The following is a 14,063-nucleotide window of genomic DNA, read 5'->3' as shown; positions in this document are numbered from 1 at the left end:
ATGCATATGTGTGCTTTTGTGTAACAAATACTTGCCTGCTCGCCGAAACGGCGTGCAAGTTAGGAGGAGCGATCCCCCTCGCAGCCAGCGCCGTACCAAACGTACCTGCTTTATAACTCTTTTGGGTTGTGGAGGTTGTTTCCGCACGTCAGCTCGTCCCTCTGCATCTGCAAAAACAACATCAAACAAGTCACCCAGATGCTGATCAACAGTTTACCAAATCCAGAGGTCCTCTTTATTTAGGAATACCATCTAGATTCCTATGATGGCCTGCCATTAAAAAACCCACCGACATTAAGTGTACGTGCACAAGCCTTAACGCCTTTCAGATCCAACCTGTTCAACGACCACCCGATCGGCCTCTCCCACACAGTCCGGTCATCCCCGCGACATCCTCGCCCGCCTTGCTCCGAGGTGGACTGCACGGTCTCTAAACATCTCCGCCTCTAAGTCCAGGCATATCAACATTAACTAGGGGCTCTAATTGTTATTCTTCCCCTGATTAATACCGCTACGCCCCCGGGCAGAGCAGCACCAACCCAGACACTCGTGCAGGCTGACACTGCACACAAGACAAGTGACTTGACCCAGAGGCAAAAAGACGACTCTCGGCAAAAAGGATTACTCCCAGCGGGAAAACGCCTTTTGGTGAGAAGACCTAGGGAGCTGCGAGGAAGAATCTACGGCTGCCCCAGAAGTCAAACTCCATAGCCCGTGGCAAAAAAATACGGCCGCCACCGCGACGATGGGTGCGCGAGAAGCCAGGCTCTAAGACCTAAGACCAAAAGGATGCAGAGAAGAAGTAGTCCCAGAAAAGGGCTCCACGAAAACGGACCGCTCAACAGTGGAAATGCCGACGCATCCTGGATTGCTGCCGTGAGAGAAGACCGTCCGTAGCCTTCTCAGACACGAGACGTGCAAGACAGATCCGTGTGCTGGGCGTCTATCGCAAGGAAGGAAGCGCTCGGTCAGCATTCTGCCGATGAGTTGAGGCACACGAGACCCTCAGTATGGCTACCAGCGTGCCCGCCTAGCACAAAAAAACAACGGGGACATCAAGACCCGATTAATGTGCGGTATCGCACACGGAGAACAGATGACACGAACTGCCTCCTTACCTACGAAGCCCCTTAGGGAATTACGGCGGCAGCCGGCCGATGGAAAAACCGCAGCGGCGTGGCACGGTGGCTCAAAGCCGTAAAATGGACGCAGCTACAGACCGTGGTGCTACAGACACAAGAGACGAAGACGAAGAGGAGCACGTAGCTGCCACGGCCACTACTAAAGCCCCCGGACACTCGAGGAAGACGGCGCAGGCGGCGGGTGTAACAGGCGGCACGTGCACCCCCGGGCACCGCAACACGGGACAGACCCGTGCTGCAGGCCGGTACAAGCACAGCAACCGCACCCCCCGCGCCCCCGCGCCCCCCCGCCCCCGCGGCCCCGCGCCCCGCCAGCGCCCCCGCGGCCCGCCAGCGCCGCCAAGCGGCCGCGCCCGCGGCACTGGGACAGCGCGACACGGACGGGGCGGGGCCGAGGACAGGCGGCGCGCTGCGCCAATGGGGCGGCGGGGCGGGGGCGGGCGCAGGGGGCGGGGCGAGGCGGCCAGCTGACCGCACGGCGCCGGAGCGGCGCCATGGTGAGCGGCTGGCGGGGCGGGGAGCGCCGGGAGAGACGGGGCCGGGGCGGGGGCGCTGGGCCGAGGTGGGGCCCGGCATGCGCGGGGGCGCGCGGAGGCACGGGGGGCCCGGGGATGGCTGGAACCGGGGGGCCGGGGTGGGGGAGCGCTGCGGCGGGAGGAGAGCCGGGGGGCCCTGTGCCGCGTGGGCTGACGGCCCCCCCCCCGCCCGCAGACCACGGCGCTGACCCAGGGGCTGGAGCGCATCCCGGACCAGCTGGGCTACCTGGTCATCAGCGATGGGGCCGTGCTGGCGGTGAGGGCACGGGCCCCCGCTCCCCGCGGCCTGGGGCGGGGTCCCGGGGCAGGCGGGGTGGCGCAGGGAGGGGTACCCGGGTCCCTGCGGGGCGGGTGGGGGTCCGGAAGGGACGCAGAGGTTCCTGGAGGCACCTGGATGGCGGGGCGGGGGGGGCGGACGGACACCGGGGTCCCGGGGCGGTGGAAGGGGTGCACGGATACCGGGACACACACACAGAGACCCGGGTCCTCGGGGCGGTGGGGAAGGGGTGCCCGAATATCTGGGCACAGGGCGGGCCCAGACGCACGGCTCCCACTGATGCTGTCCCCCGCCACTCCCAGTCATCGGGCGACCTGGAGAACGATGAGCAGACGGCCGCCATCCTCTCAGAACTGGTGGCCACGGCCTGTGGGCTGCAGCTCCAGCGTGGCCATGACCCCCCCTTCAAGCGCCTGTCAGGTGAGTGTGGGCCGTCCCTGGGGTGGCTCTGACCCCCACCCTGCCCCCAGGGTCAAGACAGTGTCCCCCAGACTGTCCCCAGGGTGGTTGCCAGTGGCCCTGCAGTCCCCCAGGTGGCCATGACCACTGCACTCTCCCAAAGAGAGTCCCAAGACTGCTGTCCCCGATGTTTCTGGGGTGACCCCAAGTTCTTGCCCCAGCAGTGGTGGCCCTGCTGTCCCTAGGGCGGCCGTGACCCTCACGCTGCCCCTGTGCTGGTGGCCCCGTTGTGCCCAGAACAGCCCTGACCACCATGCTGTCCCCGTGGTGGTGTCCCCACCATCCCGGGTGCTCTCCCCAGGGTGTGAGTGGCCCCGTGCTCACCCTGTCCCTGGAGTGACAGTGCCCACGGTGTCCTTGGCGCACTGGCGCTGGCCCTGTCCCTGTACTCACCCTGTCCCCACAGTGGTGTTTGGGGAACACTCCCTCCTCGTCACCGTCTCCGGACAGAAGGTCTTCGTGGTGAAGCGGCAGAACCATGTCCAGGAGCCTGTTGCCGTCTGAGACATGGCCCTGCTGTGGCCAAGAGCTGGGAGGGTCACCCTCATCCCCGCTGTCCCCAGGGCCTCGGGCCAGGGGGGCACGGAGACCAGGGGACCAGCTGCGCTGGCCCTGCAGCAACACCCACTCGTGTCCCAGTCACCTCGAGCGCCTTGGGGACTGCTCCTCCACGTCCCTGCAGTTCCCAAGGCCACGTGGTGTCCCCTGTGTGCCTCAGGGCCCCACAGCATTGCCCCCCATGCTCACCGTCCCTCTGTTGAGGCAATAAATTATGTCCTGTTCCCCCCGACCCAGCTTCTTTGAGGGGGGGATATGGGTCCACTCAGGACAGGGCACGGGGCGAGATGGGGCCCTCACATAGCAGAGGGGGATGCAGAGCCCTTCGCGAGGCTCCCGCTCCCCCCAGTCCCGTTCCCTGCGACACCTCAAGTCACACCAGCATCTCCTGTCCTCCCTCAGTGACAGACTTGTCCCCAGGTCCAGGCCAGCGCTTTATTGGCACGCGCGCGCACACACACACACACACACGGACGGCAGCCAGCGCGGAGACAAATAAATAACAAGGAGTGTGAGGTACCACCTGTATCAGGAGGCACGGAGACATCCCCAGCCCCAACGGGGCACAGGGGTTGGCAGTGCAGGACCTGCCATTGGCTCAGCACCCTGGGGACAGGTCCCGGTGGCCCCAGGGACAGATCCTGGTCCGTTGTTGGCCCTATCCCACCCCACCCCCAGCAGCCAAACTCAAGGCAACGCAGGAAGCCAAAGGGGTGTAAACAGTGCTGGGACCAGCAGCGGGACATCCCCCTGCTTCCCCTGTGCCACCCCTGTCCCCAGAGCATTGTCACCCCAGGCTGGGGACAGACCCCTGTCCCCATTGGTCCCCCCATGGCACGTTCCAGTCCAGTCCCAGTGAAGCAGCAGGTTCATCCCCTGGGGGTGCAGGGACATGGCCCCAGCCCCCCGTGCACCTCCCCCCCCAAGCTTGTCCCCTTCCAGCACAGTGTCCAGGACACAGCAGGATTCGTCCATCCCCGTTGTCCCCAAGGTCCCCATCACTTGACGGGCTCCACAACCAGCACTTTGCACTCCCGCTTGGCAATCTTGTCCAGGGACAGCACAGTCTTCTCAGGGGGCAGGTAGAGGGGACGCCCCACGGGGGACCCCACCGGCGGGGTGATGGCACGTCGCTCCATCACACTGCCTGACCTGGGGCGTGGGGAGGTAAGGAGGGCTGCCCCGGGTCCCCATGGGGCTGGCTGTCCCCTTCCCATGTTCTCCCCCTGGAGCTGTTTCCTGCCCCATATCCTCCCCGATCTCCCTGTCCCAGGTGTCCCCCTGCTGTGTCCCCATCGGGCCCAGCCATCCCCCACCACATCCACCCTTGTCCTGGGTGTCCTCCCTGTTCTAGGTGTGCCCCAGCCCTGCCCGTGCCCCCAACCCTGCTCTGTGCCCCTTTCATTCCAGGTGTCCCTTCCGACCTCGCCCCAGGTGCCCTGCCCGTCCCATGTCCCCCTCTGCTAGGTCCCTGCTGTCACCCCCGTACCTCATGAGGTGGCTGCGGGATGGCTGCTGGTGGGAGAAGGACTGGGACCGGCCCAGCCCAGCCTGGTGTCGCTCCACCAGGTCCCGCACGGCCGGGCTGCTGGGGCTGCTCTTGCGCGACACGGGACGGGCCTCGGGCGGCGGGTTGGCCACGCTGGCTGTGAACTGCAGCTTCAGCTTCATGTGCTGGGATAGCTGGGGGTGGACAGGGGACACGGTGATGCCGGGCCAGGCCCCAGGGCGGCCCCGGGGGCCCCGTGGCTGGGCGACCTCACCTCGAAGAGGCCGGCCCGCAGCGCCTGGAAGGCCACGCGGATGGTGAGGGCGCTGCCCTTGCGCGAGTAGCCCAGGTTGTTGAGTGGCGTGTGGCACACGATGGCATCCAGCGCCGCCTGTGTGGCCCGGCGCTCCTCCCCAGACAGCTTCTTCCCTGCGGAGACCGTGCGCACAACAGGGACAGGACCGCTGGCCCCTGCCCGGCCACCTCCAGCACCTCCTGGCTGCAACTGTCCCGTCCTGGCTGCCCCTCCTGGCCTCCCTGGATCTCCACCCCGTTTCCCTCACCCGATCTGCCCCCTCTTACCTACACCCAAAGGCACCCCCAGCCCCCACCCTCTCGGTCCCCTGCCAGACCCCATCCCCTCTGTCCCCACCGGCCGTGGCGGTCTCGGGCGTCCAGACGAGGCGCACGGCCAGGAAGTCCTGGAGGTCGTTGAGCAGCGTGTAGGTGACGGTGAAGCGCTGCCGGGCCCGCACGGGGGACTCGCAGGCAGCCGTCATTACAAAGCGCGGCCGCTCCAGGCGGATGCTTGGCAGCCTGGGGATGGCAGGGGGGTACTGACATGGGGATGGCCACTGGGAGACATGGGGACGTGGGATTAGCAGCGTGGGACAGCCCCGCGGAACCCATGGGGACAGGGACATGGAGACAGCCATGTGGCAGCCCCAGGACATGAGGTTAATGGCACAAACGGGCAGAGATAGCTCTGGGTCCCGCCTCCTCCTCGGGCAGGAGGATCTGGGGGTCCCTCCCCGCCTGAGGATAGGGCACATCAAGGACCCTCGGGGTGGCTCTCACCGGTAATGCGTGTAGATGCTGCTGGTGAAGGGCAGTTTTGGCGTTGACCACTGGATCACAGCCACCAGTGGGACCTCCAAGCCCTGGGTGCGGGGACAACGGGTCAAAGATGTCTCTGTCACCACAGCTCCCAGCAAGGAGGTCTCCAACATCCCCACGTCCCCCTAGGCTCCCCGGCAACGGCAAACATGACAGAGGCCAACAAGGATGGGCCCCCACAGCGAGGATGGTGGCCCCACATCCCAGCCAGGGTGGTCTCCGCTGCCCCCAGGGGAGGACAGGACCACTGGACAAGGACAGTGTCCCCCAAGCCACTGACCAGGATGGTGGCCCCTGATCCTGCCCCAGACAACATCTCCCAACTAGGACAGTCCCGGCCCAGGATGTCCCCCAGTGTCCCCTTGTGCCTGGCCTCAGGGCAGTCACCCCTACTGCCCCCCAGCCCTGAGGGTTCCCCCCAGTGTCCCCTCACCTCCTTGGCATCCTCGGGGGGTCTCTCAGGTGCCTGGAGCTGGAAGAGGAAGTTGTGCTCCTCGAGGGCGCTGAGGGCACAGGGACAGGCCAAGCCAGCACCGGCCACACGGCAGAAGGCACCCACAGGCACCTCACCTGAGTGGTGGCTGCAGGACAGGGTACAGGGACAGCTCAGTGACACGTGGGGACTCATGCTGGCAGCCCAGGGCTGGCAGTGCCCCCCAGACCTTCCCCAGGATGGGGCCAGGGAGATGGCTCGGCGCATCCTGAGGAAAACTGGGGGCCCCGTAGGGTCTGGGAGACAGCTCGGCCGTGCCCCCCCTCCCGCCCCAGGGACGGTGCCTGGGCTGTCCCAGCACTCACCACACGTCGTCAACCAGCAGCACAGAGCCATCGGGCATGACGGGCAGGTAGCTGGCATTGAAGTTGGGCAGGATCTGCACATCCCACAGCGAGATCTCCTCCTGGGACCAGCCATTGAGCACTGGGGGACGAGGACATCAGGGGACAGCGCAGGGGACACCGCTGTGGCCCCGACCAGCCCATGTCACATCCTCCCTTGCCCTGCATCCCCGCTTTGTCGCAGCCACCCCACAGATGCCACCCCTGTCCCAGCCACCCTGGGACCCTGTCCCTCTCACCTTTGAGCACAGTGAGGTACTTCCCGGACACGGTGAGCTGGCGGCATCGCACCACGGGTGGGGGTAGCACTGTCAGCAGGGTGCTCACTGTGGGGACACAAGCGGTCAGGGGACATGGGATGTGGGGACACAGGGAGGGAGAGGGGACACAGGGACACTCCTACCTTGCGCCTTGAAGGCCCCCTGCTCCTGGCGGAAGACGTGTGCAGGCGCCCGTGTCTGCAGCAGGCTTAGATACCCGCCACCCTCCTGCAGCTCGGGCGGTTCCGTGTCCCTTTTCCACACTGTCACCACAATCTGGGGACAGTGGGGATACAGGTCACAGCTGGCCCAGGTCCAGCCCTGAGCTCCCTGCCTGTCCCTATGGCTCCTCCTGTCCCCTGCACCTACCCCAAGCGGCTTTCGTGGACCCGGAGAGAGGGGAGCAGGGCTGGATCCTGCTCCCCATCCTGAGTCACTACGCTGTCCCACACTGTGATCAAGGCCCCTTCCTGTCCCCAAATTCTACCTTGCCCTTGATGGACCCAGAAAGGAAGACCAGGGCTAGATCTCTGTGCCAGGTCTGTGATCCCACAGTCTGCAAAATTCTGTCCCTCGTGATTGCATATTGTCCCCAGGGTCCCCTCCTGCCCTTGAGGTCCCCATGCTGTCCACAAAATCCCCACGCTGTCCCCGAGGTCCCCTCCCAGCCCCCTTCAGCCTCACCTTGGCCTTGACGGTACCAGGCGGCAGCTTGTCGAGGGAGATGGTCAGAGGGAAGATGACCTCGTCCGTGGACACGATGGGGTCCTCCACCGGTATCTGGGGACACAGCGGGGCTCAGTGCCATGGTGGCCCTCAGCCCCATCCCTTCTCCTCCTCTGTGCCGTGTCTGCCCCAGTCCTTGTCCCCACGTCTGCCCACTGCCTCTAGTCCCCCTCCATCCCCGCATCCTCTTGTCCCCCACGTCCCCCCCAAATCCTCCCTTGTCCCCGGGTCCCTTCCCAACTCCTCCTTGCCCACATACCCCCTCCACCCGGTGCCCATCACCCACCCCACCGGCGGGGTGCCCCGGGGGGCCCTGACTGTGCGTCAGCAGGGCTCGGCAGTCCCGAAAGACGGTGGGCTCCAGCGAGGCCCCACTCCCGGTGCCATCCCCGGTGCCATCCGGGTCCCCTTCCCCGTCCCGGTCCCCACCGGCCTCTGTGCCGCCGGGGCTGACGCTGGCCAGGGCGGCCAGCGAGGCAGCCAGCTCGGCCCAGGGTGGCCGGCCCAGCCCGGTGCCGCCGCTGCTGCCGGGGCGGCAGCGGAGCACCAGGAGGAACCGCACGGTCTCGCCCAGGTAGAGGTGGTTGCGGCGGGGCAGCGCCCGGTACCGGCCCGGTTCCCCCGACAGCAGCTCCCGGGCCGCGAACGGCACCGCCGGGAAGTACATGAAGTAATCGCACTGCGACTCCATGGGCACCGGCACCGGGGGGGCGGGGCTAAGGGTCGGGGAAACCGGGGAGAACCGGAAGATTTTAGGGCCAAGGGACAGACCCAGGGACCGGCGCGGGCCCGGCGAGACCCCGGGGAGCGGGGGGATGCCGGGGCCTGGCCGTACCGGGGGCCCGGGGGGGGGAGGGGCGGGCAGAAAGGTGCCGGGGGGCGATGCTGGGGCACCAGCAGGTTCCGGGCCAGGGGAAACCCCGGAGACGAGGGACCCGGGGCGGGGGGATGCCGGGGGTGGAGATGCTGGGCCGGGCCGGACGTGCCCGGAGGGTGTCCCGGAGCCGGGCCGCGCCGGGGGAAGGTGCCGGGAGCAGAGCGGAGCGGGCCGGGCCGGGGGCTCCCGGGTGCGGCTCCGGGTCCGGCTCCGGGTCCGGCTCCGCGCGGCGCTGCCGGAGCGACCGGGAGCGACTGGGAGGGGCGCGAGCAGGACGCGGGGCCGAGCTCCGAGTGCCCGAGTCGGGCTGGGCAGCCGAGCGCCGAGCTCATCGATGCTCCGCCTCCCGCAGTGGGACCTATCGCCCCCCCCCGGAGGGGCGGGACTTCTCCTGCAGCTCCTCGCGCTCGCCCTCGGGGGCGGCACATCCGCGCCGAGTGACTGGCAGCAGCAGCACCCAATCAGCAGTCTGATTCCAGTCTTTATTGCCATAGTTACCACAAAGCGAGCCTTGATGAGGCGGGGCCTGCGCCAGCCCCCTCCCCCAGGGGGCCGTGGGGCTCCGTGTGCGGCGTGGGCGACCATTACCCGGCCCTGGTAAACTGAGGCACGGAGCTGTACCATGGGGACCCTGATCCCCGACGGGGCGGGGACCATTACCCGGCCCTGGTAAACTGAGGCACGGAGCTGTACCATGGGGACCCTGATCCCCGACGGGGCGGGGACCATTACCCGGCCCTGGTAAACTGAGGCACGGAGCTGTACCATGGGGACCCTGGTGCCCGATAGGGCGTGGAGCCATTACCCAGCCCTGGTAAACTGAGGCACAGGTGGTACCATGGGAGGACCCCAATCCCTGTCGGGGTTAGCGGCGGCTGTTACCAGCCTAGCTAAACAGTTGTGCAGAACTGTACCGTGGGGGAGACCCCAATCCCTATTAGACCGCAGGGGGAGGCGGGTGGCATTACCCACAGCAGCTAAACTGAGGCATGAAGTGGTTCCATGGGGGCACCCTGATCCGCATCAGGGTTAGGGGGCCCATTGCCTGGCCCAGGTAATCCAAGGCACGTCACCATTCCCGGGCCGCACGTCGCTGTCGGGACCCCCTCCGCTACCCCCCGGGCAGGACAGACGCATTGCCCCCCCCAAACTGCCGCCGGTCCAGGATGTCCTTGTACTGCAGCTCCGGGGTGGCAAGGCGAGCACAGCGCTCCCGCTCGGCGGGGGGCAGCCCAGCCTGCAGGGCGTACCCCAGGATCTGAGCCCGGCCGGGGGGCTGGAAGGGACGGAGGCGGCCGTCGGGGATGGCGCGGGCGGGCAGGGGTCCACCGCCCCGCAGGCAGCGGCGGGCCAGGGCAGCGCGGCGCTGACGCAGGCGGGCCACCTCCTCCCGCAGGCGGGCGGCCCCGAAGGCCTCGGCCCGGCGCCAGAAGGAGCGGTTGAGGTGGGCGTAGAGTGCCCAGTCGAGGCTGTTCCAGGCCCGCAGGCGGGCAGCCTGGGCGGGCGAGACGCGGGGGCCATCGCCGGCAGGGCGGCCGTTGTGGGCGAAGGCGGCCACGGCCTCCTCGGGCCAGCACAGGGCCTCGCGCAGCAGCACCAGCGACTCGTCAAAGTGTTCAGCCAGCAGCACCAGGGCGAAGGCCCGCTCCAGCCCCGCCAGCGCCGCCGCCACCGCCGGCCCGTCCCCGTCCCGCGCTGCCGGCAGCCCGAAGTCGAACCACTGCAGGTTGCGGGCATAGTGGTTGCCCCGCACCCCAGCCTCGTAGAAGTGCCCCGGCGCCGCCAGGAAGGCGGCCAGCGAGGGGGCCCGCCGGAAGGCCGGCGCCACGGCCCGGTAGTAGGCAAAGGCCGACTCACCCAGCGTGCCCGGGTCCCGCACGATGGAGAAGTAGAAGCTGTCGTTGTGCATCACCTTCTGCACCTGGGCGGGAACCGCGGCCGTGGCTCGGCACCCCACCGGGGCAGCTGCTGGCTGTGCATCCCCCCCCTCGGCGTCCCCCCACTCCCTTGGCTGTCCCCCGGGTCCCCCAGACATCCCCCGTCCCCCCCCGGCCTCCTCCGTCTCCCCAAGCCATCCCATTGCCCCTAGACCTCATCTGCCTCACGGGATGTCCCCCACCTCCTCCAGACGTCCCACGTCCCCCCGGGCATCCCTTGGCCCTTTCCAAATCTCCCCAGACCTCCTCCGTCTCCCCGTGATGTCCTTCCACCTCCCCCAGATGCCCCCAACCCCAGCCATCCCCCCGCCAGCTCTGTCCACCACCCCTCTCTATCCCACATCCCCCTAACCCAGCCCCACGTCCCCACATCCCCCACCTCCCCCCCTTCACCCCTCCGGTACCTCGGTGAGGTTGAAGCGCATGTGGTGGCAGATGATGTCGAAGGGGGACCCCCCGGGCGGTACCCCTTGACCCGCTCAGCCCGGAAGGGGCTGGGGTACCCGAACTGGTAGCGGTGGGGCAGGGCGAAGCGCAGCCCCCGCGCCTCCCCGAAGCGGTGCAGCAGGTTGACCACGCTGCTGCCCCCCGTCTTGTGGGTCTTCAGGAACACCAGGTGGGTGTGGGGCTGACAGGGTGCTGGGGGGCGGCCGGCAGGGGCCACGGGGGCCCTGGGGACATGCAGCGGGGTCAGGGGGTGCTGATGGGGACCCCCCATCCTGCCTGGCCCCAGCCGTCCAAGGGGACAGGGACCCGTCCTGGGACCCTCAGGGGGTTGGGGACCCCCATCCCATCTGTCTGGGGATGCCCAAGGGGTCGGGGACCCACGTTCCGCCCAACGGGGGGTGCAGCATGTGGTGAGCCAGGGGGCCAGCGGGGGGGTCTCACCTGCGCTGGAAGGGTCCCCCCAGGAGCTGCACCGTGAAGCCAATGGTGACACAGACCCCCAGGGCAGCCCCCAGCGTCTGCAGCCGGCAGCAGGCGGGTGGCAGCTTCATCGTCCTGCGGGGACACAGTGGCTCAGGGGACCCCAGCGTCACCTCCCTGGGGGGCTGCCACATGGGGGTCCCTGTGCTCCCCCAGGCAGCCGGCATCCCGCCTGGGGGGGCAGAGCCCCGGGACCGCCCAGAGCCACGTCGCGGCGCCAGGGGGGGTCTGCGGGGGCGTTGGGCGCCGGCCAGGCCGGCCCCACCCGGGGACAGCTGCGGCCGTTACGGGAAGGGGAGGGGGACAGGGATGGGCCACTGCCCCGGGGAGACCTCTGCCACCACCATCCCTCCCCGTGCCCCAGGACCCCTCTGTGTCCATGGGCCTCTGTGTCCCGCTGCAGGACCCTCTGCTCTCCCCATCCCTCCCGAAAACCCCGTGCCCCCCTGTCCCCCTACAGAACAACCCCCTCCTTGTACCTTCCTGGGTCCCCCTGTGTCCCCCATGAGACACCATCTGTCCCCCACAGCCCCTGTCCCCAAGATGCCACATCCCCTCTGTATCCCTCCAGGGTGCTCCTGTCCCCTGACCTCGTGTCCCCAACCGGGGAGGGGGGGACATCCCTCCTGTCCCCCCTGCTTTGCGCTCAGTCCCCTGGGACCCCACGTTCCCCTGGGACCCCTGCAGCCCCAAACCCCGTGTCCCACTCACCCCCTGTGTCACGTCCCCCTCCACAGCCCCAGGCTGCCTGTCCACCCCCTTGGCCCCGTATTCCCCCAAGCCTGTATCTCCCCTGTCTCGCCTCCAGGACCTCCTTGTCCCCGGGGTCACCCTGACCCCCTGTCTCCCTCCTGTCCCCAGACCCCTGGGTCCCCTAAGCCCTGGATCCCCCACCCCTCCTTCCCCTTACAGCCCCTCCCCGTGCCCTCATGTCCTGCATACCCATGTGCCCCCCCGGGACCCCGAGCCCCACCAGGACCCCCGTCCCCTACGTGACTCACAATCACCTTGTCCCACGATCCCCAGTGTCCCCCAGGCTCCGGGGCTTCCCAGACGCTGCCCCCCCGGGGCTCCCCCCAAGTTCTGCTGTGCCCCCCCGTGTCCCATGGACTCCCAGCCCCACGTCCCCTCTGTGCCCCTTGTCCCTCGCATGGGCCCACCCTGTCCCCCACAGCCCCCCGGTCCCTGCCGTGCCCCCTCCCCGTGTGCCGGTGCTCCCCGACCCTCCGTACCCCACGGTGCGTGCTGGTGTCCCCCCCGGTCCCGGTGCCCCCCGCACTCACCGCGGACGCAGGGCCACTCGCTCAGCCCCGCCGCATCCCGCCGCGCTCCGGGGGGCTCAGGGGCGACTCGGAACTCGGCACGGGGGGACTCCGGCCGCCCCGGTGTCCCGGGCGGGGCGTCCGGCCGCCCCGGTCCCGCTGTCGGAGGAGCCGATGCCCGGGGGTGTCTCGTACGCCGGGCCGGGGGCTCGGAGGGGCCGGTGTCCCGGCGGCTCCCGGTGTCCCGGCCGCTCTCTCGCTCTCCGCGAAGTTTTTCTCCTTTGTCTCCCGCTGTCCCGCCCCGCCCCGCCGCACCGGGACGGCCCCCGGTACCGGGACGGCCCCCGCGCCCCCGCCCGGACACGGCGGGACGCCCCGGGACTGGCACCGGCACCGGGAGCGGGGCGGGCCCCTCGCCCAGTGCCCTCGCCCCCCGCGGTAGCGGAACAGGGCCCGGAGACACCGGAGGCCGTTCCCGAGCATGGTCTGGGGCCGAGAGCTGCCCCTGTTCTCCGGGCTGCGGGGCTGGGGGAAACTGGGAGCACTGGGAAAGCTTGGGGGTGCACTGGGAAGGCTTGGGGGTGCACTGGGAGGCACTGGGGGAACGCTGCAGGGCCTGGCGCGGCACTGGGCGTCACTGAGAGGGCAGTGGGGGACACCGGGAGGCAGAGGGAGGGGGTGGAGGGGCGGGATGGATGGAGGGAGGACACACAGACAGGAGGGGCAGGGGGCTGGGAGGGCGGACACATGGACAAGAGTGTGGGTGGGCACACACGGGGGGCAGAGCTGGGGCAGGGGCTCGGGGGGACACCCCAGGCCACGGGAGGCCATGGGGAACCCCCAGGCCCTATGGGGGTGCAGGCGACCCCCAGGCTCTTGGAGATGCCAGGGCCAAGTGGGACCAGAAGGGGCCACAACGTTACGTGGCTATAGGGGATTCCCAGAATACAGGGACATGCGGGGTGCCATAGGGGAGCTCCAGCTATATGGGACACGTGGGACCCCAATGCCACACGCGGCTGTAGGGGATCCCCAGGACATAAGGGACTCACTGGCTGCAGGAGGTTTCAGGCAGCCCCGGTTATACGGGGCTATAGGGACCCCGGCGCCCCGCCCACGTGGGCGGTGGGACCGCCCGGGCCACGCCCTTGTCACGTGCCGGCCGTGGGCGGGGCCATGCTCTGCTGCGCCTGCGCTTGGAGCACCGCGCACGTGCTGGGCCCGATGCCGTTCGGCAGCGTGAGGCGAGGCAGGCCGGGGGGAGCGGCGGCAGCGGGCACGTGACCCGGGGGGGCCTGGAGGGCATCACCTTCCCTCCGCCAGTGTGACCCGGGGGGCTTGGGGGGGCCTCACCCCCCTGGTGTGACCCGAGGGGGCCTGGGGGGCATCACCTTCCCTCCGCCAGTGTGACCCGGGGGGGCTTGGGGGGGCCTCACCCCCCTGGTGTGACCTGAGGGGGCCTGGGGGGCATCACCTTCCCCCTGCCAGTGTGACCCAGAGGGGCTTGGGGGGGCCTCACCCCCCTGGTGTGACCCGAGGGGGCCTGGGGGGCATCACCTTCCCCCTGCCAGTGTGACCCGGGGGGGGCCTGGGGGGCATCACCTTCCCCCTGCCAGTGTGACCCGGGGGGCTTGGGGGGCCTCACCCCCCCCAGTGTGAC

General features: G+C 68.8%; 3 protein-coding genes across 3 annotated transcripts; 1 reads left to right on the top strand and 2 right to left on the bottom strand.

The window, feature by feature from the left end:
- Nucleotides 1-1,157: 1,157 nt before the first annotated feature.
- Nucleotides 1,158-3,324, top strand: LAMTOR4 (late endosomal/lysosomal adaptor, MAPK and MTOR activator 4; the record flags this gene model as incomplete). Its single annotated transcript, XM_082012355.1, has 4 exons — nt 1,158-1,325; nt 1,854-1,934; nt 2,258-2,375; nt 2,821-3,324. 4 exons carry the CDS (start codon nt 1,158-1,160, stop codon nt 2,916-2,918), a joined length of 465 nt encoding a protein of 154 aa, XP_081868481.1. The 3' UTR covers nt 2,919-3,324.
- Nucleotides 3,325-3,970: 646 nt separating this feature from the next.
- Nucleotides 3,971-8,091, bottom strand: TRAPPC14 (trafficking protein particle complex subunit 14; the record flags this gene model as incomplete). Its single annotated transcript, XM_082012367.1, has 11 exons — nt 3,971-4,124; nt 4,462-4,655; nt 4,736-4,890; nt 5,114-5,277; nt 5,539-5,621; nt 6,011-6,158; nt 6,376-6,496; nt 6,654-6,740; nt 6,818-6,950; nt 7,359-7,454; nt 7,687-8,091. 11 exons carry the CDS (start codon nt 8,089-8,091, stop codon nt 3,971-3,973), a joined length of 1,740 nt encoding a protein of 579 aa, XP_081868493.1.
- Nucleotides 8,092-9,388: 1,297 nt separating this feature from the next.
- Nucleotides 9,389-11,212, bottom strand: LOC309414981 (galactose-3-O-sulfotransferase 4-like; the record flags this gene model as incomplete). The annotated part of the gene is given in 4 exon segments (XM_082012366.1): nt 9,389-10,198; nt 10,619-10,671; nt 10,674-10,885; nt 11,103-11,212. Coding segments are annotated over 4 exon segments (1,185 nt in total).
- Nucleotides 11,213-14,063: the final 2,851 nt, after the last annotated feature.

The sequence above is a fragment of the Phaethon aethereus genome, assembly GCF_964289735.1.
Source record: "Phaethon aethereus genome assembly, chromosome: 36".
Lineage (NCBI taxonomy): Eukaryota > Metazoa > Chordata > Aves > Phaethontiformes > Phaethontidae > Phaethon > Phaethon aethereus.
Note: the sequence above shows the minus strand (reverse complement) of the source record. Positions and strands in the feature narration are given on the sequence as shown.